The sequence below is a fragment of the Macaca thibetana genome, chromosome 9 (genome assembly GCF_024542745.1).
Source record: "Macaca thibetana thibetana isolate TM-01 chromosome 9, ASM2454274v1, whole genome shotgun sequence".
NCBI lineage: Eukaryota > Metazoa > Chordata > Mammalia > Primates > Cercopithecidae > Macaca > Macaca thibetana.
The window spans coordinates 111,376,533-111,402,800 of record NC_065586.1 but is presented as its reverse complement, the minus strand read 5'-3'; the positions used below and the strand labels follow the sequence as shown (position 1 = coordinate 111,402,800).

Sequence of the window (26,268 nt, the reverse complement as noted above, 5' to 3'; positions counted from 1 at the left end):
TACCAGCCAGGTGCGGTGGCTCACGCCTGTAATCCCAGCACTTTGGGAGGCCGAGCCGGGCAGATCATGAGGTCAGGAGTTCGAGATCAGCCTGGCCAACAGTGAAACTCCATCTCTAAAGAAAGTACAAAAATTAGCCGGGCATGGTGGCGCATGCCTGTAGACCCAGCTACTTCGGAGGCTAAGGCAAGAGAATCGCTTGAACCAGGGAGGTGGAGGTTGCAGTGAGCTGAAATTGGGCCACTACACTCCAGCCTGGGCCACAGAGCGAGACTCCATCTCAAAAAAAAAAAAAAAAAAAAAAAAACCTAGATACCAACTTTATCTCAGGTGATTCTACAGCTTTCTCTGGTGGTAGAACGGTAACTACTGGGCCCCTGAAAAGTATATTATTCCCAAAAAAAGGACATAAAGTCTGGATTAATTACAAGATGGACAGATACCAATAAGTGGGATATGAATGAATGCAACCAACATTGAGAACAGGTCATGAGAGCAGCAGCAATAAATACTACTCTCTACTTTTTTGTTCCAAATCTGAAATTCCAATTAATTCAGCTGAAAAGGTGTATTTTTGATAAGCAGCAGTGTCAAAGAGTGGACTGTGGAAAGATAAACCATATTCTCTGCTATGAAGAAGCTAGCTAAGATCAGTACTTTCTTCTCCCAAGCAGAAAGAGTTTCACATGGTCTCAAGTTCCCACAAGGCTACCATGTGCTACCAGTAGCATTATGCAATTCCCTTGGCACCTATATTCTGATGCCATTTGTGTTTGTAAGCAAGGACACTCTCACCACATAGTATCCAGTATTAAATATTCATTCAGGCAAACCGAATCCAGCAGCACATCAAAAAGCTTATCCACCATGATCAAGTAGGTTTCATCCCTGGGATGCAAGGCTGGTTCAACATATGCAAATCAATAAACGTAATCCAGCATATAAACAGAACCAAAGACAAAACCACACGATTATCCCAATAGATGCAGAAAAGGCCTTTGACAAAATTCAACAGCCCTTCATGATAAAAACTCTCAATAAATTCGGTATTGATGGAATGTACCTCAAAATAATAAGAGCTATTTATGACAAACCCACAGCCAATATCATACTGAATGGGCAAAAACTGGAAGCATTCCCTTTGAAAACTGGCACAAGACAGGGATGCCCTCTCTCACCACTCCTATTCAACATAGTGTTGGAAGTTCTGGCTGGGGCAATCAGGCAAGAGAAAGAAATCAAGGGTATTCAGTTAGGAAATGAAGAAGTCAAATTGTCCCTCTTTGCAGATGACATGATTGTATAGTTAGAAAATCCCATCATCTCAGCCCAAAATCTCCTTAAGCTGATAAACAATTTCAGCAAAGTCTCAGGATACAAAATCAATGTGCAAAAATCACAAGCATTCTTATACACCAGTAACAGACAAACAGAGAGCCAAATCATGAATGAACTTCCATTCACAATTGCTTCAAAGAGAATAAAATACCTACGAATCCAACTTACAAGGGATGTAAAGGACCTCTTCAAGGAGAACTACAAACCACTGCTCAATGAAATAAAAGAGGACACAAACAAATGGAAGAACATACCATGCTCATGGATAGGAAGAATCAATATCGTGAAAGAAATCAATATCGTGAAAAGGTAATTTATAGATTCAATGCCATCCCCATTAAGCTACCAATGAGTTTCTTCACAGAATTGGAAAAAAACTGCTTTAAAGTTCATATGGAACCAAAAAAGAGCCCACATTGCCAAGACCATCCTAAGTCAAAAGAACAAAGCTGGAGGCATCACGCTACCTGACTTCAAACTATACTACAAGGCTACAGTAACCAAAACAGCATGGTGCTGGTACCAAAACAGAGATATAGACCAATGGAACAGAACAGAGGCCTCAGAAATAATACCACACATCTACAGCCATCTGATCTTTGACAAATCTGAGAAAAACAAGAAATGGGGAAAGGATTCCCTATTTAATAAATGGTGCTGTGAAAATTGGCTAGCCATAAGCAGAAAACTGAAACTGGATCCTTTCCTTACTCCTTATACGAAAATTAATTCAAGATGGATTAGAGACTTAAATGTTAGACCTAATACCATAAAAACCCTAGAAGAAAACCTAGGTAATACCACTCAGGATATAGGCATGGATAAGGACTTCATGACTAAAACACCAAAAGCAATGACAACAAAAGCCAAAATTGACAAATGGGATCTAATTAAACTAAAGAGCTTCTGCACAGCAAAAGAAACTACCATCAGAGTGAAAAGGCAACCTACAGAACGGGAGAAAATTTTTGCAATCTACTCACCTGACAAAGGGCTAATATCCAGAACCTACAAAGAACTCAAACAAATTTACAAGAAAAAAACAAACAACCCCATCAAAAAGTGGGCAAAGGATATGAACAGACATTTGTCAAAAAAGACATGCATACAACCAACAGACACATGAAAAACTGCTCGTCATCACTGGCCATCAGAGAAATGCAAATCAAAACCACAATGAGATACCATCTCACACCAGTTAGAATGGCGATCATTAAAAAGTCAGGAAACAACAGGTGCTGGAGAGGATGTGGAGAAATACGAACACTTTTACACTGTTGGTGGGATTGTAAACTAGTTCAACCATTGTGGAAAACAGTATGGCGATTCCTCAAGGATCTAGAACTAGAAATACCATATGACCCAGCCATCACATTACTGGGTATATACCCAAAGGATTATAAATCATGCTGCTATAAAGACACATGCACACGTATGTTTATTGCGGCACTATTCACAATAGCAAAGACTTGGAATCAACCCAAATGTCCATCAGTGACAGACTGGATTAAGAAAATGTGGCACATATACACCATGGAATACTATGCAGCCATAAAAAAGGATGAGTTCGTGTCCTTTGTAGGGACATGGATGCAGCTGGAAACCATCATTCTCAGCAAACTTTCGCAAGAACAGAAAACCAAACAACCGCATGTTCTCACTCATAGGTGGGAATTGAACAATGAGATCACTTGGACATGGGAAAGGGAACATCACACACCGGGGCCTATTATGGGGAGGGGAGAGGGGGAAGGGATGGCATTGGGAGTTATAACTGATGTAAGTGACGAGTTGATGGGTGCTGACGAGTTGATGGGTGCAGCACACCAACATGGCACATGTATACATATGTAACAAACCTGCACGTTGCGCACATGTACCCTAGAACTTAAAGTATAATAATAATTTTAAAAAGACACCTAAAAGAAAATAAATAAAATAAATAAATAAATATTCATTCAGGTGCAGCCTTATCCTATAGTACTTAGAAAACATGAGAGACCAGTAAGGGGCAAGATTTGTCTCCTGGAGTACAACTCATAGCAAGTCCAGTACTGCTGACATAACTCTATGTGATGTCAAGACTGTGCATTCTATACTTGTAGCAGATATACCAACATTGATACGATATTCTTGCCCCAAAATGCTTTCCTGGATCTAATCATGAGGGAAAAATTAGACAATCCAAATTGAGAAACCTCCAAAACAACTGGTATAGGTTATTCAAAAATATCAAAGTCCTGTAAGGAAAAGACATGGGAACTGTATTAGATTAAAATACACTAAAAAGGCTCACCAAAGCAATCTGTGATGTTTGAGGTGAACACCCTCATGAAGTGTTATGCTGTCTGCAACATACACACAGTTCAGGGAAAAGGGGCTGTACATATGTGGCAATATGTTAATAGTTAGGGTAAGATAGTGGAATGCAAAATGATGATATAATAAAAATCAGAGGTTAACAGTACCAGTTGGTTTCAAAAGTAGCTGTAGCAATATTTTTTCTCATTTTCTGAAACTCCTTCAAAATTTAATTCTTCTTTACATCATAGAATAGTAATTTATGTTGCTGTCAAATGAAAAGTACTCTAGATAAATACTCACGAGAGCAGGTGGCAGTTTGCCACTCTAGACATTGTCCATAGGGAAAAGAGATGATATAGGCATTAGAGTCAACACATCGTTTCGTACTGCTGCACCACATACACTCCATGCCATTGCTTGTACAGTTGGAACATGATGTCCTTAGAGAGCATGGCTTTTTGCATGGCCTCGCATTTTGATTTGGACTAACTGGAATAAATAAACAAATACAATAATTTCATTTTTAACTTCATGTTAACACAATTGTATGGGTTTTCTTTGCTTTGCTGTTCAGAGCATGTTTCAATTAAGCCAACTTTGGCATTATAATATGATGAGGTAAATAAAAACAAAGGTGATATATCAATACTTCTTAAATTTTTTATTAAATTTGAAAATGTACAACTTCTTTGATATTTTTAATTATTTACAAAGTAAAGTTGTATAATTTTAAATATTATAAGTAGTAATGTAATCTATGACCTAGTTTGTATACTAGCAGTGTTTACTTTCCCAGCCACAATGTTTTCCCAGCCACAATGTTTTCCATAACATTCCACATCTTACAAAGTAAATGTCCCATAAGTGAACATGTCTCTGATATAAACAAAGAATAAAAATACAGCTTATCATAAAATATTACACAAGATACAATATTTATCACAGCCTTTAGGATGACTATTATTTTAAAATAATAGGAAATAAATATTGGCAAGGATGCAGAGAAATTGAAACCTTTGTTCACTGCTGGTGGGAATGTATACAGCCTCTGAGAAAAACAGTATGGTGATTCGTCAAAAATTTCAACATAGAATTGCCACATGATTTTGCAATTCTGCTTCTGGCTATATACCCCAAAGAAGTGAAAGCAAGAAGCTGAACAGATGTTCATACACCCACATTCATAGCAGCATTACTCACAAGAGCCAAAAGGTAGAAGCAACCCAAGTATCCACTGATAGATGAAGGGATGAACAAAATGTAGTAGATACATATAATGTAATACTGCTTAACCTTAAAAAGGAAGGAAATTCTCATACATCCTACAACATGGTGAAACACTAAAGACATTATGCTAAGGGAATAAGCCAGTCACATAGGACGTATACTATATGATTCCACCATATGAGGTACCTGAAGTAGTAAATTCATAGAGACAGAAAGTAGAATAGTAGTTGCTAGGGACTGTAGGGGGTGGGGTGGAGGAAACAGAGAGTTATTGTTTAATGGGTACATATTTTTAGTTTTGCAAAATGTAAAAAGTTCTGGAGATAAACGGTGATGATGTTTGTACAACAGTGTGAAAGTACTTAATGCTATTGAATTGGCATTAAAATACATTTAAAATGGTTAAAGTGGTAAGTTTTAAGCATATTTTACCATGATAAAAATATAACATTTAAAAGAAAATAATTTCATATTCCTTTCTCACTTAACAAAAATCCATTTCAGAAGATGTAACAAAAATGTTTCTTTTAACTTGATAACTGAAATAATATGTCTACAAGAGTAAAAGGAGTCCCAATTAAACAAATCTTCCCAAACACTATCATAAGTGAAAGACATTAATGAATTAAGAATAGATTATTGCTATATTGTAAGTAACTACAACCATATATTCATAATTTCACTATTTGAACCAACAGAGATTGCATAAAATAATAATATTATGTTATTTTCACAAGTTAATGCTGAGATCACTAATAGTAAGTGGGGAAGAATGTGTATAAAAATAAAATTTACATAAATATCAGAGAATCAGACTACACCCTAGAAGGAAGGAATGAGAAGATGGGATGGAAACATACTTTTAAAGGAATGCTAATTTACTGGACTACTTACCAACAGGTTTTTCACAGACAAGGCCATTTGCCATAGATGTACAAGGATTAGCTTTTAAGCCTGCCACTGCAGCCCTTTCTAGATATGCACAAAACCCAGAATCATTGGGTTCACCAGGAAGCCACTGTAGTGTTGTGTTTGTAAAAGGAGACATGTCTTCCCATCCCCAGTAGGATATATTGATCTTGCGCAAGCCTACCCAAGGTGATACTTTCTGTAAACAACAGGAAAAGGGGCATTCAAAGAAAGTTAGATGTAAAAATATGCCATGTTCCTTAGCAAATGGTTCATTATTATTAAAAATTATATTTGAAGATATATATAAAACTGCCTTTCTAATGAGTTTTAGTACTAAGAATAATTAACAATTATAGCATAGTTTGGAGAATGATGTAGAACAGAACACTGTTTTTAAAACACAGGTTTTATGTTTAGCTACATGATTGGCATCATTTATTTAGCCTTCGCGAACCTCAGTTTCCTCTCCTATAAAATGGAGATATAATTATCTATCTGATAAGGCAGGATTATTTAAAAACTTAACATACTGTTATTTCTGCTGCTGCTTCTATTACTATTACTACTATCAGTGTAATCAGTTGAAAGATTAAGATTCTAAAGATAAATTGCCATTATCTGCACTGTGAAAATAGAAAATAAAATCAACAAACAGTATATAGAGTCTGAGTGAAGTCTTCATAACAAGACTTAGCAAAAAGACTTAGAGAAGAGTAACTGCCTCTCTCTTAGCTTAGACCTCTACATATAAATTTGGGCTTCTATATGATTTTTAGATAAATTAATGTCATATAATTTTATTAATAAAAACAAAAATAATAAAATATGATGCTTGGGCCTAAAATTTAACTAAAATTGACAAATACCACATAACTATTATTAATGCTGTAAGTAATATTTCAAAATTAGCTTGAAATAAACATCTTTAGCATATTTATAACCTTAATAATTACTCAATTTTAAAATGTTATTCTTATATTAAAAAGTGATATATTCATGATCCAAATTACTAACCTTTACAAATTTTTTTAGATTATAAACACCTCTATTTTAATATATATATATACACATATTTTCCAAAATACTAAGCTACCAATATTATATTACAATGTGAAATGATTTCAAAACTCCCCATCGTTCTTTTTTTTTTTTTTTAACATTACAGAGTATCAGGACAGAGAAAAATGTTTCTCCACCTTGCACATTAGCAACACGGAAATAAGATATTTGTATCCAGTATATGTTCTAATTATGATGTGTACATGGTCCTAGAGATCTTAAAAGATAGCCATACACCTAGAAATGTGTGCAGTGTACAAATACAATAAAGTTCACATAGTAAACACTCGACAAATGTTTCTTGAATAAAATTTAAATATAAATTCTTGTTATGAAAATAAATCTCATATTGCCCAAGTACTGTACACATAGTAGGTAATCAATAAATTTTGCTAAACAAAATTCATTAAAGATTGCTATCTTCCATCATCTGCACAGTGCCTGAAACAAAGATGGTACTTAATAAATAATGTTTCTAATTATAAAAATACACATGCTGCTTCACACTGTGATCAGCGTATATTTCATATATTATTCTGAAAAATATTTTGATAAGCAAAAAGCTAAAACATTCTTACAGCTCTTGATAATAACAGCAGGAGTCAATTCAACATAGATATTTCAGATTAACAACTGTGTTTCACATGACAGCAATTCTGCCTATATCCCTGAACTATCTATAGTCAAGACAAGTCATTTAAAATGAAATATTACTCCCTAACTCATCATGATAAAAATCTGAGAGGAAGAGGAGGAAAACAGAAAAACGAAGCTGCTGATAAAACATTTAAAGTAACTATTACTCAGTAAATGAACTGGATAGGCAGTTCATTATCTTATGTAAGATAAATAACTATATCATGAAAATTTCCTGCAGCACACCATAAATCACTGTAACATTTCATTAGCCATTTCCGATAAGTAAATGATCATTTGACCCAAGATATCTCTATAAAGTGAATGAATTTGTCGATCTTTATTTGCCAAAGAAAGGTTGTCTTAAGTTTATATAACTGCAATGACTCAGAATTCATTTTATATAAAGATATGCATAATTGAATGTCACCTTGCAGAAGTCTCCACCTTTGAAATCTTGCTAAAGCTCAGCTTTCTGATAAAGCAAAACATTCTTCATTTACAGGGCATGCTACTTAGCATCACATTCCTTAGCAAATGGAACTTTTGAATGTGTCTAAGTTCATCACGCATTCAAAATAATTATTAGTTCAATCATTATTATTCATAATAATAGGAAAGAAAAAATGAACACTAACATAAGAATCTTGAAATATGCAATCTCAAAAAAGTACATTTCAAGGTTATATTGTAAGACCTAAAAATAATATGTCTTAAGCAAGAAAAAAAGCAACAGAATTATAATATCAAATACCAGTACTTTCTAAATATCAGGAAATTTGAATCTGCCAATAATAAGCTCTGCATAAGTGGTAGGTAGTGAGAACTAATTTTCACATGTTCATTGGTAATAGCCCCTTATTTTTTGTAGTAAAAGAAATAAATTGGCATCACAAGAATATAGACAGATTTTAACTCATGTTGTTTGTCCCATATGCTAAAGTAAAACTTTACAAATACACCTTGTCACATTCTTCAAAAATATTATAAAACTGATAGGTCTCTCCTACATGCTACCTCATATATCTTATCCTCTAGCCATGAAGCCGGCAGCTCTCAAGACAAGTTGAGAGAAAAGACATAGGCATTTCTCTGGACTCTTTACCAATATTTTCATGTGCTGGCCAACTCTGAATCCTGTAAGACATAGTTAGGGCACTCCTCTAGGAAATTATTCTTAGGTCCACATTACTGGTTAGATGCCTACCCTTTATCTTCATATATCACCCTATGTGCATCTGTCATTGCAATTATCACATTTCAGTATAATTGTGTTTCTTTCTCTCTCCACTAAGCTCTTTGAGAACAGCAATTGTCTTTTGAAAAAGTACTGCAGTTCATTTTCATTCCACCAAGCCCACACAGGTGGCTGAATGCCACAACCCCAGCTGAATGAAGCCTAGGTCCAGGATTGGCTGTGACTCTGGTCCTACACAGCAGGGAAATCAATCCCCACCACTGCACTTTTGAGCCAAAGGAATGGTCTGGCAGTCCCACACAGGACAATGCGGTCCTTGAGCCAGCCCAGCCAGCCAAACCACTGCATGCCCTCCCCGAAGCAGGAGAGGCCCTTGAGCCTCTGTGCAGCTAATACGCCCTTAGGCTGGAGAAGCAGCTACATGCCTGCACTCAGGGCCTGAGAAACAGCCACACTGCAACCTCTCCAGGCAGGCCCTTGGCCTGCCTAACAGCCCTACACTGGCAATCAGGGCCTAGAAACAGTTCCACAGGCTGCCACTGTTGGGCATGCCTCCATGCAATACAAGCAGCCAGAAGTCCACATCCAGCACCTGAGAAACAGCCCTACAGGCCACCCCTGGCAGGCACACCCACAGGCTAGCCAGGAAGCCATATAAGCATATCCTGGGCCTGAGACACCCCCATGAGGCATTCCCAGCAGATATTCCCCCAAGCCAGCCGAGCAGCAATGCACCTACATCCCGGGATTAAGAAATAGTCCTGTGGGTTGTTCCTGGCAAGCAAGCCCCCAGGACAGCCAAGGAGCCTTGAACCTGTCTCCTGGGCCTGAAAAACAGGCCCAAAGGCCATCCCTAGAAAACATGTTTCCAGGCCAACCGAGCAGCTATACACTCATATCTTAAGCTTGAAAAACAATCTCATAGGTTGTTCCTGGCAGGCCAGCCCCCAGGTCAGCCAAGTGACTACATGCCTATACTCCCAGAGCGAGAGTCCTGTGGCCTCAACCCCAGCAAGCCAGAATGCAAGTTGCCCTACCCACTGTGGGTACTCACATGCCCATGACCTGAGAAACAGCAAGGTGAGCACACTCTCCAACAGAGCCACACCACCACTGCTACAAACTGTCTTTGCTAAGGCTACTAAGACACTTGAAAATGTCACTAGTGTGGACTAGAGCTAAAGAAACTACATGGAGACTACACTACTGCATCTACCTAGAACCAATACCAATACACCCCATTGAACTAATACGCCAAGACCCATTCATACTAATAACTCTTTCCATACAAAACCTACTCCATAAAATTGGAAGAATTTTATGTAGGAATTCCTACATAAAATGTAGGAATATATCAAACAAGAAAAAGGAAAAAAAAAAAGGTATCTCCAAAGGAAAACAATATTTCTCCAGTAATAGAACCCAACATAAGTAAACATATGAAATATCAGAAAGAAAATTCAAAATAATCTGAAGGAACTTCAGTGAGATATAGGAGAATACAGATAGACAATTCAACAAAATAAGGAAAACAATTCATAATTTGAATGAAAAATTCAACAACAGAGATATCAGGAAAAAAAGAACAAAATAAATCCTAGATCTGAAGAATTCAATGAATAAAAGTTTTAAAATGCAAAAGAGAGCTTCAACCACAGACTTGACTAAGCAGAAAAAAATAATTACTCTTTCTTATTTTTAATAGAGGTGGGTTCTTGCTATGTTGCCTAGGCTAGCCTCGATCTCCTGGGCTTACAAGCGGTCCTCCTACCTCAGCGTCCCAAGTAGCTGGGACTACAGGTTCACACCACCATGCCCAGCTAGAAGAATTACTGGACTTAAAAGCAAATAACACAGGCAACAAAAATAAAATAGAATATGGAGTGAAGAAGGCCTACATTTATAAGAAACCATTTAGTGAAAACCTATTTGTATTACAGGCACTACAAAAAGAGAACAGAAGGAAACAGGTGTCTAGAAATATTTAATAAATCACTTGAAAACTTTCCAAGTCTTCAGAAAGAAATGGACATCCAGGTGGAGGAAGCTTAAAGAACAACAAATAGATTCAGGCTATACAGGTCCTCTCCAATGTACACAATCCTCAAATCATCAAAAATCAAACACAAAGAAAGAATTCTAAAAGCAGCAAGAGAAAAGCATAAAGTCAGATACAGGAAAATCCCCACTACAGCAATAGTAAATTTCTTAGCAGAAACCATAAAGGCCAAGAGGAATGGAAAGATATATTCAAACTATTGAGAAGAAAAATAAAACTGTCAACCACAAATATTATACCCAGCAAAGCTATCCTTCAGAAATTAAGGAGAAATAATATCTTTCACAGACAAAATCTAATGAAATTCATCACCAATAGACTAGCCTTATAATAAATGCTCAAAGGAGCCTAACATCTAGAACCGAAATGATGATAACCACCATCATGAACACATACAAAATTATAAAACTCACTGGTAGAGCAAATATACTAAGGAGAAAGAGAAAAGAAATAAAACTGTATCACTACAGAAAGCCATGTAAATACAAAAATAAACAATAAGACAGGAAGAAAGGAACAAAGAATAGAAAGGATATACAAAGGAAGAAAAGATGTACGAAAATCAGAAAACAACCAACAAATCGACAGGAATATTTTTCATCTTCCAATAATAACCTTGAAAGTTAATAAATTCCCTTACGTAAAAGATATAGACTGTCTGAAGGTATTTTTTTAAAAAATAACTAACAATATGCTGCCTACAAGAAACTTATCTCACCTGTAAAGACACACATAAACTAAAAGTGAAGGGATGAAAAAAGACATTCCATGCAAACAGAAAGCAAAAGTGAGCGAGAGTAGCTACACTTATATCAGACAAAGCAGACTTTAAGTCAAAAGCTGTAAAAGAGATAAAGAAGCATATTATACAATAAGAAAGGGATTAATTCAGTAAGAGACAATAAATTGTAAATATACATGCACCCAACGCTGGAGCACTTAGATATGTAAGGAAAATACTATTAGATATAAAAAGAGAAATATGCCCCAAAACAATAATACTTGGATACTTCAACACCATGCTCTCAGTACTGGACAGATGATCTAGATAGAAAATCAACAAAGAAACATCAGATTTAAACTGCAGCATAAACCAAATGGACCTAACAGACATTTACAGAACATTGTACTGCAGAATACACATACTTTTCATCAGCACGTGGAACATTCTCCAGGAATGACCACATATGGTAGAACACAAAACAAATATCAACAAATTTTTAAAAATCAAAATCATACCAAGTATCTTACATGACCCCAATGGAATAAAAATAGACTTTAATAAAAAGAGGAACACTCAAAACAATATGAATAAATGAAAATTAAACAATATAGCCCTCAATTAACACTGGGTGAAGAAAGAAATTAAGAATGAAATTTAAAAATTACTTGAGACAGCTGAAAATAGAAACACAACATACCAAAGCCTATAGAATATAGCAAAAGCCGTACTAAGAAGGAAGTTTATAGTAATAAATATATACATCAAAAAAAGAGCAATTTCAAATAAACACCCTAATGTTGCATCACAAAGAATTAGCAAAGTAAGAGAAAAACCAAATCCAAAATTAGAAGAAGGAAAAAAATAAAGATCACAGCAATCACGATCTTTATTGAAATGAAATCAGGACTAAAATAACACAGAAGATCAATGACAGAAAATGTCGGTCTTGTTCAAAAAATAAAGAAAACTGATAAACCATTTGCTAGACTAAATAATAAAGAAAGAGAGAAGACCCAAATAAATAAAACCAGAAGTGAAAAAGGAGACATTAAAATAACACAGAAACATAAAGGGTCATTAGAGACCACTATGAACAACTATATTTCAAGAAATTGAAAACTCACAGGAAATGAATAAATTTCTGGACACATGCAACTTAGAAACTGAACCAAAAAGAAACAGAAAAATTGAAAATACCAACAAAATTCATGATTTTGAATGAGTGATGAAAAGTCTCACAATAAAGAAAAGTCCAGGACCAGATGGTGTCACTGCTGAATTCTACCAAACCTTTCAAAAACAATTAAAACCAATTCTTCTCAAATTATTTCAAAGAACTGAAGGAGAGGGGATTTTCTTAACTCATTCTATGAGGTCAGCATAACACTGACACCAAAACCAGACAAGGACATTAAAAAAAAAAACCTAGAGGCCAAAAATCTCTAATGAACATATGCAACAATGCTCAACAAAATATTAGCAAAATAGCAAAATGAATCCAACAACATCAGAACAATACACACCACGACCCAGAAGAATTTATCCAAGGGCTACAAGGATGATTCAACCTACACAAATTAATGAACATCAAATATCACATCAATAGAAGGACAAAAACCATACGATCATCTCAATAGATGCAGCAAAAGCAATCAACAGAATTCAACATCTCATCAAGATAAAAACTTAAATTAGGTATTTACATAGGAATTATCTAATTTAGGAAGGAAATAAATAAATAAATACCTTTATTTAGGAAGGAATGTACCTGAAAATAATAAAGGCCATATATGACAAACCCACAGCTAACATCATACTGAACAGGAAAAGCTAAAAGCCTTTCTTCTAAGAATTGGAACAAGACAAGGATGCCCATTCTCACCACAATTATTTAACATGGCAGTATAAGTTCATGGTCAGGGCAGTTAGGCAACAGAAGAAATAGAAGACATTCAAATTGAAATAGAAGAAGTCAAAGTGTCCCTGTTTATAGATGGCATGATCTTATACAGAGAAAAACGGTAAGACTCTTATACAAGAGCCAGAAAGAAATTATTTAGGCAGATAGTGAGAGTAAGAGACTCCTCAGCAAGCCTTCCCTTTTAACAAAAAGCAGCTCCAAAATCATTATTTTTCTAACAAAGAGCAGCCTGTGAAATTGAGCTGCAGACACAGATAAGAAAGCTGGACGCTTACACGGGTGAATGCCGGCAGCTGTGCCAATAGTTTGTAAAGGCTACCTGGGGGCCAGGCATGTTCATCATGGAGACTCCATCTTCCCTTTTCTTTGTCAACCATGTGTACAGTAAAGGAACAGGCAACATGGCACTGGCGCAGTAGAGAACCCATCTGCATAATAAAAGATTAGGGTAGGGCAGCCAGCTTCTTCACTCACTATGTAAATGGCACATCTGGTCAGATCAATCTTTTGGGCTCTATGTAAATCAGACACCACCTCCTTAAGCTTTTCTATAAAACCCCATGCATTTCACCACAGAACCAGAAGACCCATTCCGGAGCCCGTTTTCTCTTTCCTTCACCTATTAAACCTCTGCTCTTTTTTGGCTAGGGGATTGCAGTTTCACTCTTGTCCCCCAGGCTGGGGTACAGTGGCGCGACCTTGGCTCACTGTAACCTCCGCCTCCCAGATTCAAGCAATTCTCCTGCCTCAGCCTCTGGAGTGGCTGGCATTACAGGCCCCCGCCACCAGGCCCAGCTAAGAGATGGCGTTTCACCTTGTTGGTCAGGCTGGTCTCAAACTCCTGATCTCAGGTGATCCACCCGCCTCAGCCTCCCAAAGTGCTGGGATTACAGGCGTGAGCCACCATGCCTGGCAACCTCTGCTCTTAATTTCACTCCTTGTGTGTCCCCGTCCTTGATTTCCTTGGTGTGAGGCAAAGAGCTTAGGGTATTACCATAGAGGAATGACACCACTTCAACTCTACCAGAAAACCCTTAGTACTACTGATAAAGTAATTCAGCGAAGTTTCAGGATACAAAATCAACACACAAAAATCAGTAGCACTTCTATACACAAACAACAAACTACGTGGAAAATAAATCAAGAAGGTAACACCATTTACAATACTATAAAAAATTAAAATACTTAGAATTAATTTAACCAAGGAGGTAAAAGACCTCTACAAAAAAAAAAAAAAAAAAAAAAAAAAACTACAAAACACTAATTAAAGAAATTGAGGCCGGGCGCTGTGGCTCACGCCTGTAATCCCAACACTTTGGGAGGCCGAGACGGGCGGATCACGAGGTCAGGAGATCAAGACCATCCTGGCTAACACGGTGAAACCCCGTCTCCACTAAAAACACACAAACAAAAAATTAGCCAGACGTGGTGGCGGGCACCTGTAGTCCCAGCTAGTCGGGAGGCTGAGGCAAGAGAATGGCGTGAGCCCAGGAGGCGGAGCTTGCAGTGAGCTGAGATGGCGCCACTGCACTCCAGCCTGGGCAACAGAGTGAGACTCCATCTCAAAAAAAAAAAAAAGAAAAGAAAAGAAAAAAAGAAATTGAAGAGGATCCAAACAAATGGAACAACATTCCATGCAAATGGATCAGAAGACTTAATATTGTTAAAACAACCATGCTACTCAAAGCAATCTACAGACTCAATGCACTACCTATAAAATACCAATGACATTGTTCACTGAAATAGGAAAAGCAATCCTAAAATTGTATGGAACAAAAAAGAGCCCTAATAGCCAAAGCAATCCTGAGCAAAATGAACAAAGCTAGAGCTAATCAAACTACCAGGCTTCAAAATACACTACTAAGTTGTAGTAAACAAAACAGCATGGTACTGGTATAAAAACAAACACATACACCAATGGAAGAGAATAGAGAAGCCATAAATAATTCACATAGCTGCAGCCAGCTGATTTTTGACAATTACACCAAGAACATGCATAGGGGAAAAGACAATATCTTCAATAAATGGTGTTAGAAAAACTGAACCTCTATATGCATTAGAATTAAACTAGACCCCCACCTCTTACCCTATACAAAAAAAAAAAAAGAAAAATGGATCAAAGAACTAAATTTAAGGCCCAAAGCAATAAAACTACTAGAAGAAACCATAGGAAAATCTCCAGGAATGGGTTTATGAAAAGATTTTATGAACAAGACTTCAAAAGCACAGGAAACAAAAGCAAAAATAAACAAATGGGATTATATAAAAATAAAAAACTTCTGCACAGCAAAGGAAACAATCAACACAGTGAAAAGACAACCTACAGAAAGGGAGATTATATGGTTTGGCTGTGTCCCCATCCATATCTTATCTTGAATTACCATCTTGAAGTACACTTGCTACTAAGTTGTAGAAATAAGCGTATGTCCAGATTTTATGCTCTCCACCATTTTGATAGGCTATCTACAATGCTTCTTTAAAGTAAGCTGTACCAAGCAAGCATTATTTGTTTCTATATAGCAAGTAATTGGTAACATAGTCATCTCTCTCTATCCATGGAGGATTAGTTCCAGGTCCCTTGTGAATTCTAACATCCATAAATATCACGTCCCTTACGTGATATAAAATGGCATAGTATTCCAAGTAACCTATCCATATCCTCCCATATACTTTAAATCATCTCTAGATTATTACTGAATACAACATAAATGCTATTGAATAGCTGTTATGCTGTATTGTTTAGGGACTAATGGCAAGAAAAAAAAGTCTGTACATGTTCAGTACAGACACAACCATACTTTTTAAAAATATTTTTCATTTGCAGTTGGCTGACTCCATGAATGAGGAACTCATAGATACAGAGGATTGACTATAATTGCTCTGAAAAGTTTTCAAGCAAAAATTCTTTCTGCCACACTATACCAAGTGGAGTTATAATTCTTAAATTATACATACTCTTTAAGTGTATTTATTCATATAAGATGACTCTGGTAAGGTAATACAGTGGTGTGCTCTGCAAAAAGTGATAATTTATAAACCATTATTACCTTATTACTTATACAAAATAAGTCTTCTGTCAATTCACTTGAGGAATCAATTTTACTTTTATTTCCAAAATTAGCAAAATAATGTATTAAAAACAAAAAAAATCATTTCAAATAATTATGAGATTATCATAGCATATTTCCATAATGTAAAAAAGTAGAAATGTTACCTGTTGTGTATACTTCTGTATTTCATCCAGAACAAATTCTACTTCTTTTGAGGTTGTTAATGAAGCAAGATTTCCACTAAGATTATAGCAATAAAGTTTTGCATTGTCATAGTTTTCTCTACTGGCATTGATTCTAAGACAAGCATCCCCAATATGACTCCATCCTTCTCCACAAAGATGAGCTAGTAAAAAAAATATGTCTCAGTTTTAGATGACCAAAAAGCAAATGTATTTTTCAATCATTTCAGAATACTTCTGTATTTGTTTAAATTATTTTTGAAATAAAACATATTAAATATCTCCATATAATATTTCAAATAAATTTTTTCTAATAGTTTGGTAGAGAATGAAAGCAGAACATCCCAATTTTTTCTGTAAATCTTAAATATGAGATAAATCATGGCTCTATGACATCTGTTAAATGTGTTGACTGCTAGGTTTTCTGTGTAACGTCTGGTATATTGGCATATGGTATTTCAATAAGTAAAATCACTACTATATTTATGTCCCAAGGTCTAGTTTACATAAGACAAGATTACTTTAATAGAAGAACAACAAGCTTATACCAAAAGCAGTTTCAAAGTTTCTCCTATAAGTGAAGCTAATTGACCTCTAAATCTAATTTCCATAGCTCAGGTATATCGTTGTGATATAAGTTGGGTTCTCTGATTCTTTCATAAGTATGGGTAGAGAAGTCTCATTTCACTTATGATTAGTAAAGGAGCTATGATCTTTCCTTACTAATGTTTATTTTTATACAATATTCATGTCTTTCTAAAGATGAAACATATTATTCAGTAATAGTGGTTTATCTATAGAATCCAAATTGAACTTGAAACAGTTTTCTAAAACACAAGTTTATATAATAAATACATTAATAAGGCTAAACTTTAGCGTGTGCTAATTAACAATAGTGTTTCATTAATATACTGATCTATAAAGTTAGACTACATTTTAGTTTCTATATCACATGAAATGTATTCGCACCTCTGGCCCTGTGTGAAGGACCTTGGATATATTGCTGCAACTCTTATAAAATTGTTTTAAAGCAGCTGTTTTCAAATTTTTGGTCTTTAAGTCTTAAAAATTATTGAGGGTCCCACAGAACTTTTCTTTATGCATGCTATATCTACTGATTTGGAGCATTTTAAAATGAAAAATGGTTTTAAAATTAAAAATGGTAACTTTAACAAATACATGTACTTATTTAAAATAATAATTTTAAACCCCACTATAAATTCACTCTTCAGCTGCTGAGATGTCTTGCTCCCTATGGTATACAAATAGGCCCAAAGGAAATATATCCTCAAATTCTCTTCCTTAGGGAAAGTAGCTGACAATTCAAATTAGACCTCAGCATCAAAAAATAAAGAAGGATTAATGAATGAATAGAGGATGGAGAGGCAGAGAGATCAGGGATAACACAAAGAGAGCAATATGTTAATTGTAGAATCTAGAATGTAGGCGTTCGGTGTACTCTCCACAATTATTTCTGTTTTTCAATATTTGAAATATTTCAGAACAAAATGTTGAAGGGGAACATTACAACTTAATAGAATATTTTATTTTTATTGTTTTATGTTTCTGTAAATGTCTTTAATATTTGGCATTTGACAGCTATATTCTCATACCTTCTTCTACATTCATTTTATAGGAATAGCATACATCAGATAGCCTTTATAAAACTCCATGGTAAACCCATAACAAATGGAGAATTTTAAAAGCAAATAATGTCTCAGTACTACTAGTCTTCACCAAATAGACCCACTCAAAACCACGTTGGGGACTTCTGTTCGTTCATGGTTGCTGCTCTAAGGATTAAATTGGGTACCATGAATAACTCACAGCAGCTGGAACATAGTAATCCCTAAATAAACTATAATTATCATTTAATAAGACTGTGTACCATTTCCTGGTTTTCAGTTTGAGGCTATATGTGTTTCAATTATTCCAGTCATTTTAAATCCAAAATACCAAAAAAGTTCTCCTTACAATGCAAAAGTTTTCTTAAATTATGTTTTTTTTCTCACCTTACTGACTCAAGGAAGAATTTAGATTATTATTGCCTGTCTCCTCATTTATTTTTTAGTGAGAACAAAAATAGTTAATTGACAAATCATTCAAATAAAAACAAATGCATGGGCCTTTGTGGCTAAACTAAATTATATTACCAAACCAAATATTTTTATACTTCAGGCTTTTGTAGTATTGAGCATCAACTTGGCAGTGGGGTTTAAAGGAAGGCAATTAATTTATAATGAGTTTAGTGAGATAAATTCAAATTGCCAAGCTCATATGAGATCAATGTAAAAAAATGCAATACACCAATTGTCATGGAACTGTACAACTGCTGTACAGACTGGGCCCTCTATTTAGAGCATTCAGTTCCTTGAGATAAGCTGAATGGAAATCAAACGATATATAGCCAGTTGGCTGCTTAGTAAATATGAATTAAGAAAAGGGAATTTGTGTATAATACATTTCATTGTATCTCCAAACTAACAGCCTGGTCAAGTGCAGCCTTTATAACAAAGCAACATTTTTTTCCCAGGGAATGAATAGATGAGTACTACCAAAAGTAACTTTACTGTCATTTTTCCAAACTTCCACTGGCAACTAATTTCCATTCTTATCAAAGTAATATTCCTTTAAATATATACATTCCTTCATTCAAATCTTGTTTTGGTCCAAGACTAACCTTGTCATTTTAAGGAAACTTTGTAAATATTTTCATTGATCTACATTTTCATTTTATAGTTTAATTCTTAGAGATCAACACCACTTTCAACTTCTTAGCATCATCTCACTGTTGCTTCTTAAATCCTGCCTACTGCATTATTAATACTATCTTTCTCAAAATGAGCACACATGCACATCACACTGTTTAAAAGCTTTAAAGGCCAGTATGTAAACAAAATTCAAAGTATGAATGACATTCCAATGCCTCAATGGTGTGTTTGTTTGCTTGTTTTTGAGACAGAGTCTCACTCTGTCACCCAGGTTGGGGTGCAGTGGCGTGATCTCTGCTCACTGCAACCTCCACCTCCTGGGTTCAAGTGATTCTCCTCCCTCAGCCTCCCAAGTAGCTGGAATTACAGGTGCCCACCACCACACCCAGCTAATTTTTGTATTTTTAGTAGAGACAGGGTTTTACCATGATGGCCAAGCTGGTATTGAACTCCTGACCTCAAGTGATCCGCCCACCTCAGCCTCCCAAAGTGCCAGAGTTACAGGTGTGAGCCACCACACCTGGCCTCGATGGTATTTTTAAAGGCAAAATAATTTTGATTTTATTACATGAACTTGTAAGAAAGATTCTCTTTTAGACAAATTCTGTGATGGAATTTTCCAATATGTTTTAGAATTACATAGGCTCAGAAACTTTTCTTTAAAAAAAAAAACCCTGGGATTAAGAGAGGCAAAATACTAAACACAAATAAAACACCTAGTTAATAGCTACAACTCTGTCATTTACCAGCCACATAATTTTGAGCATATCACTTAACCAGCATGGATCTCAGTTTATCTGTATAAGAAGCAGAACTGGTTAAATGCCTGTATTACCTTTCAATTTTCTCATTTTATCTTTTATATTTCAAAGGAAGAGTACTTAGCATCCACTAGCAATGTTAACTGTGAAAACATGAAATTACTTTTAAAAATGAGCTTTGCTGTAGTTTGTAAAATTTGGATTCTCATAAAAGCAGATAATATTTATTATAAGAAATTTATTTATTATAAAAGTATATTATATATAGGATATGTTATATAAAAACAATTTATATTGTATTATATGTTATAAAATATAATGAACATATAAATTTATGGTTTAAATTTATTAAACATATAAATTATATATTTATATCATTAAAATTACTAGATATATAATTTTAATAAATATACTATGTTACATATCATATAAGTAATATATTTATGTATTTATTTTTAACATATTATATATAATATTTTTAAAACCCTGGGATACAGAGAAGGCAAATATATAATATATAATAAATATGTGCTATATTATTATTTCCTTAAAATATTTTTTATAAATGTTATAATATATAATGAAAATATGCACTGAGTTTGGAAAATAAAGGGCACTTAAATAAAATATGACAAAATGTTAATATTTGTTAAATCTGAATATCAAGTCTGAGTGCTTATTATTATCTACATTTTTAAGATTTTTTTCAATGAAAAGGTATCTAATCAATTCAACAGTATAGTAAACATATGAACACCTTAAAATAATTGGAAGCAAATATGCAATCAAAAAACTTTTCTTGTAGAAACAGTGCTATTAGTACTACAATGTTATAGGTTGATATTTGTTATGACTTTAATTTTAGAAAATGTAGTGTCCTTACGAAATGTACTTTTCTATGTCAGTATTTATCTGTATACCAGAAACTCATTCACTAAATTTTGAAATCTTTACCTGGTAAAGCCTGGCATTCTTGCTGTCTCTGATCCCACTGGCAATTCAAGTTTAGTGAACAGCTTTTACAGCTGGTAAGTTTGTTACAAATCTGCTCATTTCTCACATGACATTTGGTGTAGTTCTTGACAGACTAGAAAATTTAAAAAGCATGTTATTTTTCACCTTTGTACAGCAATGATTCTTAAACTTCAGTGTATATTTAAATCCTCTAGTGAACTTTAAACACTTCTAACTCCAAATACAATTCAACTGAATCAGGCTCTCTCTTATTTATTTCATTAGTTTATTAAATTAGATTAAATTTGGCCTAAAGTTGCCTCTATAAGTGGTGAACTACAACCTAATTTAGGATGTAAACAAACTGCACTCTAACTTACAAGCATATTCTTGTAACAGATAGTTGAGTCTCGGCCAATCATAGCAATAGAGGCATATGTTTCAATGGACAAACTGCAAAATAGTCAAATAAGGTATTATAAACACAATGGCAATAGGCAAAGCTAACTACACTGCCTTGTTCAAAGTTATTACAAATTAAAATGGCAATCATATTCACTCCCACTGGAAAACATAGATTGATCCCTTATAAAATGGTTACTGGAAGGCCTATGCTCCTAATAATAGAACTTATGTATCTCCTGCTTTTACAAACTCTGACATGACTTGATATTGCAAGGCTTTAATGTATTTTGCCAAAGTATATTTTCACCAGATAGAAGAAGCCCCCACGAACTGATGACAACCAGACCTTTCATGGTCTACACCCTGGAGACTGGCTCATTTCAAAAGAGACACCAGAGGAAGACTGCCCTTGAACTCAGCTGCAAGGGACTACACTAAGTTCTTCTCTGCAGCAAAACTTCAGGGCCTTGAGCCTGAGCCTTGGATCCACATTTCTCAATTTAAGAGGACCCGTCCAGCCTCGGGCCAGTACACCCACTGGAAACTTCAAGGCAAAATTGACCAGGGACATTTCTCCTCAGAAACAAATGACATCCCAGACATGAACAGCTTTCCCAAGATGACAGATCAAGACTTCTTTCCTTAGTCACCATGAAACTATGGTTCTTTTCCTCTTTTCTCTGTTTTTATTTTTTATGTATACCCAGGAAGATAACATGCTTATTATGATTTCATAATCAATAGCTTTTGCAGGGAAAGTAACTGAATGTTGGATATGTTATGTTGAACCTAAATCCTTAAATGATCTTAGAGATTCTCTGCTTCACCTTCTAACAAATTTCTCTGATGTTCTAAGAGCAATATCTGGTCCTTTGTATAGGGTTAGGCTTTTAGATTCATACATTAGGTTCTTTGTTTAAATCTTAGTCAAAACCTATAATGAGGGATTTGCAGTTACATTATGCCAGAAATTGAATAGGATAACCAAAAGAAAGATAATTCAACAGTTTGTCAAGAAATTTATCACCCTAATCCCTTTAATTGTCAAGATCCTTCAACCATGCAATGATTTCATAATGGAGCCTTGGAGAAATATTACTAGTGCTTCTCTACTGTAGCCCCTAACACACACAGCAAGGAACCATCTGTCGTACCTCTCCAGAGTATATTTTTATCTGTATAGGATTTAACAACCAACCATATATATGAGCAACTCCATGTCTCAGTAAGTGGAAAATGTCGATTAGGGATTTTAACAGTAATACTGTTAGAATTGTCATGATTATTTCCAATAGCCAACTGGAAATTGAACATTGGTCCACACCTCTTAATTTACACTAAAGAATAAAGAGGAGTTTGCCAGCAAGTCTAAGTATCCATAAATGGGCATCTTTTGGTAGAATGCTCCTTCCCTGGCTTGGCATAAATGTAACGAGACTACGATTAGAAATCTGTCTCAAACATTAGCTACTATAGCAGAAATGGGCTACAGTCGCCCGTCAAACATCTTTAAATTCTCCTGCTACAGTTGTTTTAGATAACATGATTGCTTTGGCCTATCCGTTGACTGATGAGGGAAGAGTGTGTGCAACAGATAACACCTCCTATTGCCCTTGGAAAATTATGTCTGACATGATAGAAAGTCAGTTTTAAGAAATCAACAAACAAGATGATTGATTAAAACAAGTAGATTCCTCTTCTGGCTTGTTGTTGATATATTTGATTTTGACCAGTTTGATTCATGGGAGCACCTACTAAGAAGTATACTTCAGTCTCTTAATATTACCCTCCTGATAGTCATTATAAATAGTCTCCTTAGTATGCCATATCCTCTCGATGCCTTTTTTTTTTTTTGAGACAGAGACTCGCACTGTTGCCCAGGCTCAAGTGAAGTGACGTGATCTCAGCTCACTACAAGCTCCACCTCCCAGGTTCACACCATTCTCCTGCCTCAGCCTCCCAAGCAGCTGGGACTACAGGCGCCCACCACCACGCCCAGCTAATTTTTTGTATTTTTAGTAGAGATGGGGTTTCACCGTGTTAGCCAAGACAGTCTCAATCTCCTGACCTTGTGACCCGCCCACCTCGGCCTCCCAAAAGTGCTGGGATTACAGGCGTGAGCTACCGCACCTGGGCCCTCTCAAGTCTTAAATGTTCATATGCAGCCATCTGTTATACATCAGATGGTCTCACTATAGTTAAAATAATAAAAACACAAAGATAATATAAAAAATCATCCAACTGACTTGACATTGGTAATTGTAAATTCCATATTCAGACCAAACAAGTCCATTATGATGGTGACAGAAAGTAGTATTAGTGCCTAAGGTTTGTGGTCAATTTCTCAAAAATGACAGTTGACCAAAAGGGGAGATTGAATTAAATTTGGCCTAATTTAGTATGTAAACAAACTGCAACCTAATTTATGAGTGTATTCTTAAAACAGATAGCTTAGTCTCAGCTAATCACATCAGCTGAGCTTCAGCCAAACACATGCTGCCAACTGATTAGACTATTTCCATAAAAGGCAAATGCCTCATCTCACCATGCCCAAATAGGGCAAATGGTGAGCTGTAGCCAATCAAGATGTTCCTAAATGTCACTTCCTTTTTCTGTCTAAAAATACTTCCTGCCCACATTGATAGCTGGAGGTGTCTGAAGCTCTTCTTTCAAAGTGCTGCTTAATTCATGAATCAGTCTTTGATCAAATAAGCTCTGCTAAATTTATTTTGTCTTAAGTTTTTCTTTTAACAAGTTAAATTACTGTTCTTGGAATTGGAATGAATGTTTATTAAAAAATAAAGTGTGTAAATTACATAATTTGAAACAGGCACCATCTAATGAAAACTTTTTCCAGTGAATTCGAAAACAGTCTTCCAATTCAAAAAATAAAATCATGCACAAAGTCATTTCCATTAATGATGAAATGAAATGGTTCTCGTCTTAATAAAAGTATCATGCAGACCCTTGGGAATGAGGCAGAAATTAAAAGTAGTAAAAGGTAAAGAGATGCTTTATCAAAATCCAATACAATATAAAAAGATAAATGACTGTCACAATAACTCAAACTAATTTTACTTCCACAGACACTAAATGGTTTTGGTTAATTGAGATTTCTTCTGTATATATCTGTCACATTTCCTTCATTGAGTCTTCAAAGAATCTGCAAAAGTTTTATTTTATTTCCAAATCTCCATAATATAATCATATTTCAACTAATCCTGGCATTGAGAAATTAAAAGTTAATTTCGAAGTAAGAAAAAAAATAAGACAATATACAAACTTTAATGGTGGTTCCTCACATATACCCAGGTTCAGATAATTGACATATTATCAATACCTATAATAAAACCTACCTCATGAAAATTAGATATTAAAATTTTTATAAGAAAAAAAATACAAAGTATTTAATGCTAAACACTGAGCCCCCACCTCAATCTTTTTGTTTTGTTTTGACTATAGTTATAAACACCTGAGGCCTTCTCATGTAAGGGAGCTAAATATTTGTTTTCACTCAGTAAAGTTCAGAGTTAAAATTAAGTTATACCTATCCCATAGATAAAACTTACTGAAGCAATTTTTAACTACTTAGAGACTTTAAATGTCATTCACCAAGTATTTATTTATAAGTCACTTCCTTCATAAAATACATTGCCATCACCTCCATTCCAAAGGTGTTAATTTCTATTAGAGCATATTACATTTACTGTAAACTAACAGATAAAAAATACCCAGATATAATTTTTATCTTTATTCATCCTAAAACATTACAGAAGATACATTTTTGTAAATTTCAAATCACTTTATGACTTTTTCAACCATTCCAATTTCATTAGAAACAAATTTTCTTATTGTTATTTTTTCTGATTCATAATTTTTGGCTTTCATATAGTATATAAATATTAGCATTATCCTATATAATCATTACAGTATAGTTCTAAACATTCGATAGCTAATTAAAATAATTAAATTTACATGAATTATCAGATAAATAACCTATAAAAATGACACGAGAATGGCTAACATGTTAGAATAAGAAAAAGAATAATAGTTTTATGTGAATCTTTAGAATAACAATGGTAACAGAGTCTCCATCCAAATAACTCTACTGCTCTTCATTAAGAAAAAACTAAGATCAGAGCAGAACTGAAGGAGAGAGAGACATAAAAAAAACCTTCAAAAAAATCAATGAATCCAGGAGCTGGTTTTTTGAAAAGAGCAACAAAACTGATAGACTACTAGCAAGACTAATAAAGAAGAAAAGAGAGAAGAATCAAATAGACGCAATAAAAAAATGATAAAGGGGATATCACCACCGACCCCACAGAAATACAAACTACCATCAGAAAATACTTATAAACACCTCTACGCAAATAAACTAGAAAACCAAGAAGACATGGATAAATTCCTGGACACATACAACCTCCCAAGACTAAACCAGGAAGAAGCTGAATCCCTGAATAGACCAATAACAGGCTCTGAAATTGAGGCAATAATTAATAGCCTACCAACCAAAATAAATGTCCAGGACCAGATGGATTCACAGCCGAATTCCACCAGAGGTACAAAGAGGAGCTGGTACCATTCCTTCTGAAACTATTCCAATCAATAGAAAAAGAGGGAATCCTCCCTAACTCATTTTATGAAGCCAACATCATCCTGATACCAAAGCCTGGCAGAGACACACACAAAAAAAAAGAGAATTATAGACCAATATTCCGATGAACATCAATGCAAAAATCGTCAATAAAATGCTGGCAAACCGAATCCAGCAGCACATCAAAAAGCTTATCCACCATGATCAAGTGGGATTCATCCCTGGGATGC

General features: G+C 35.0%; 1 protein-coding gene across 4 annotated transcripts in view; it reads right to left on the bottom strand.

The window, feature by feature from the left end:
• The window catches only part of ATRNL1 (attractin like 1), an 827,091-nt gene that overhangs the window by 633,626 nt on the left and 167,197 nt on the right, over positions 1-26,268 (bottom strand). For all 4 annotated transcript variants that reach the window (XM_050804667.1, XM_050804668.1, XM_050804669.1 and 1 more), the window contains exons 14-17: positions 21,037-21,169; positions 16,593-16,774; positions 5,764-5,977; positions 3,943-4,131 (exon numbers count right to left, since the gene is read on the bottom strand). In XM_050804667.1, the coding sequence (XP_050660624.1) occupies positions 3,943-4,131; positions 5,764-5,977; positions 16,593-16,774; positions 21,037-21,169 (718 nt within the window). The remainder of the gene's footprint in view (positions 1-3,942; positions 4,132-5,763; positions 5,978-16,592; positions 16,775-21,036; positions 21,170-26,268) is intronic.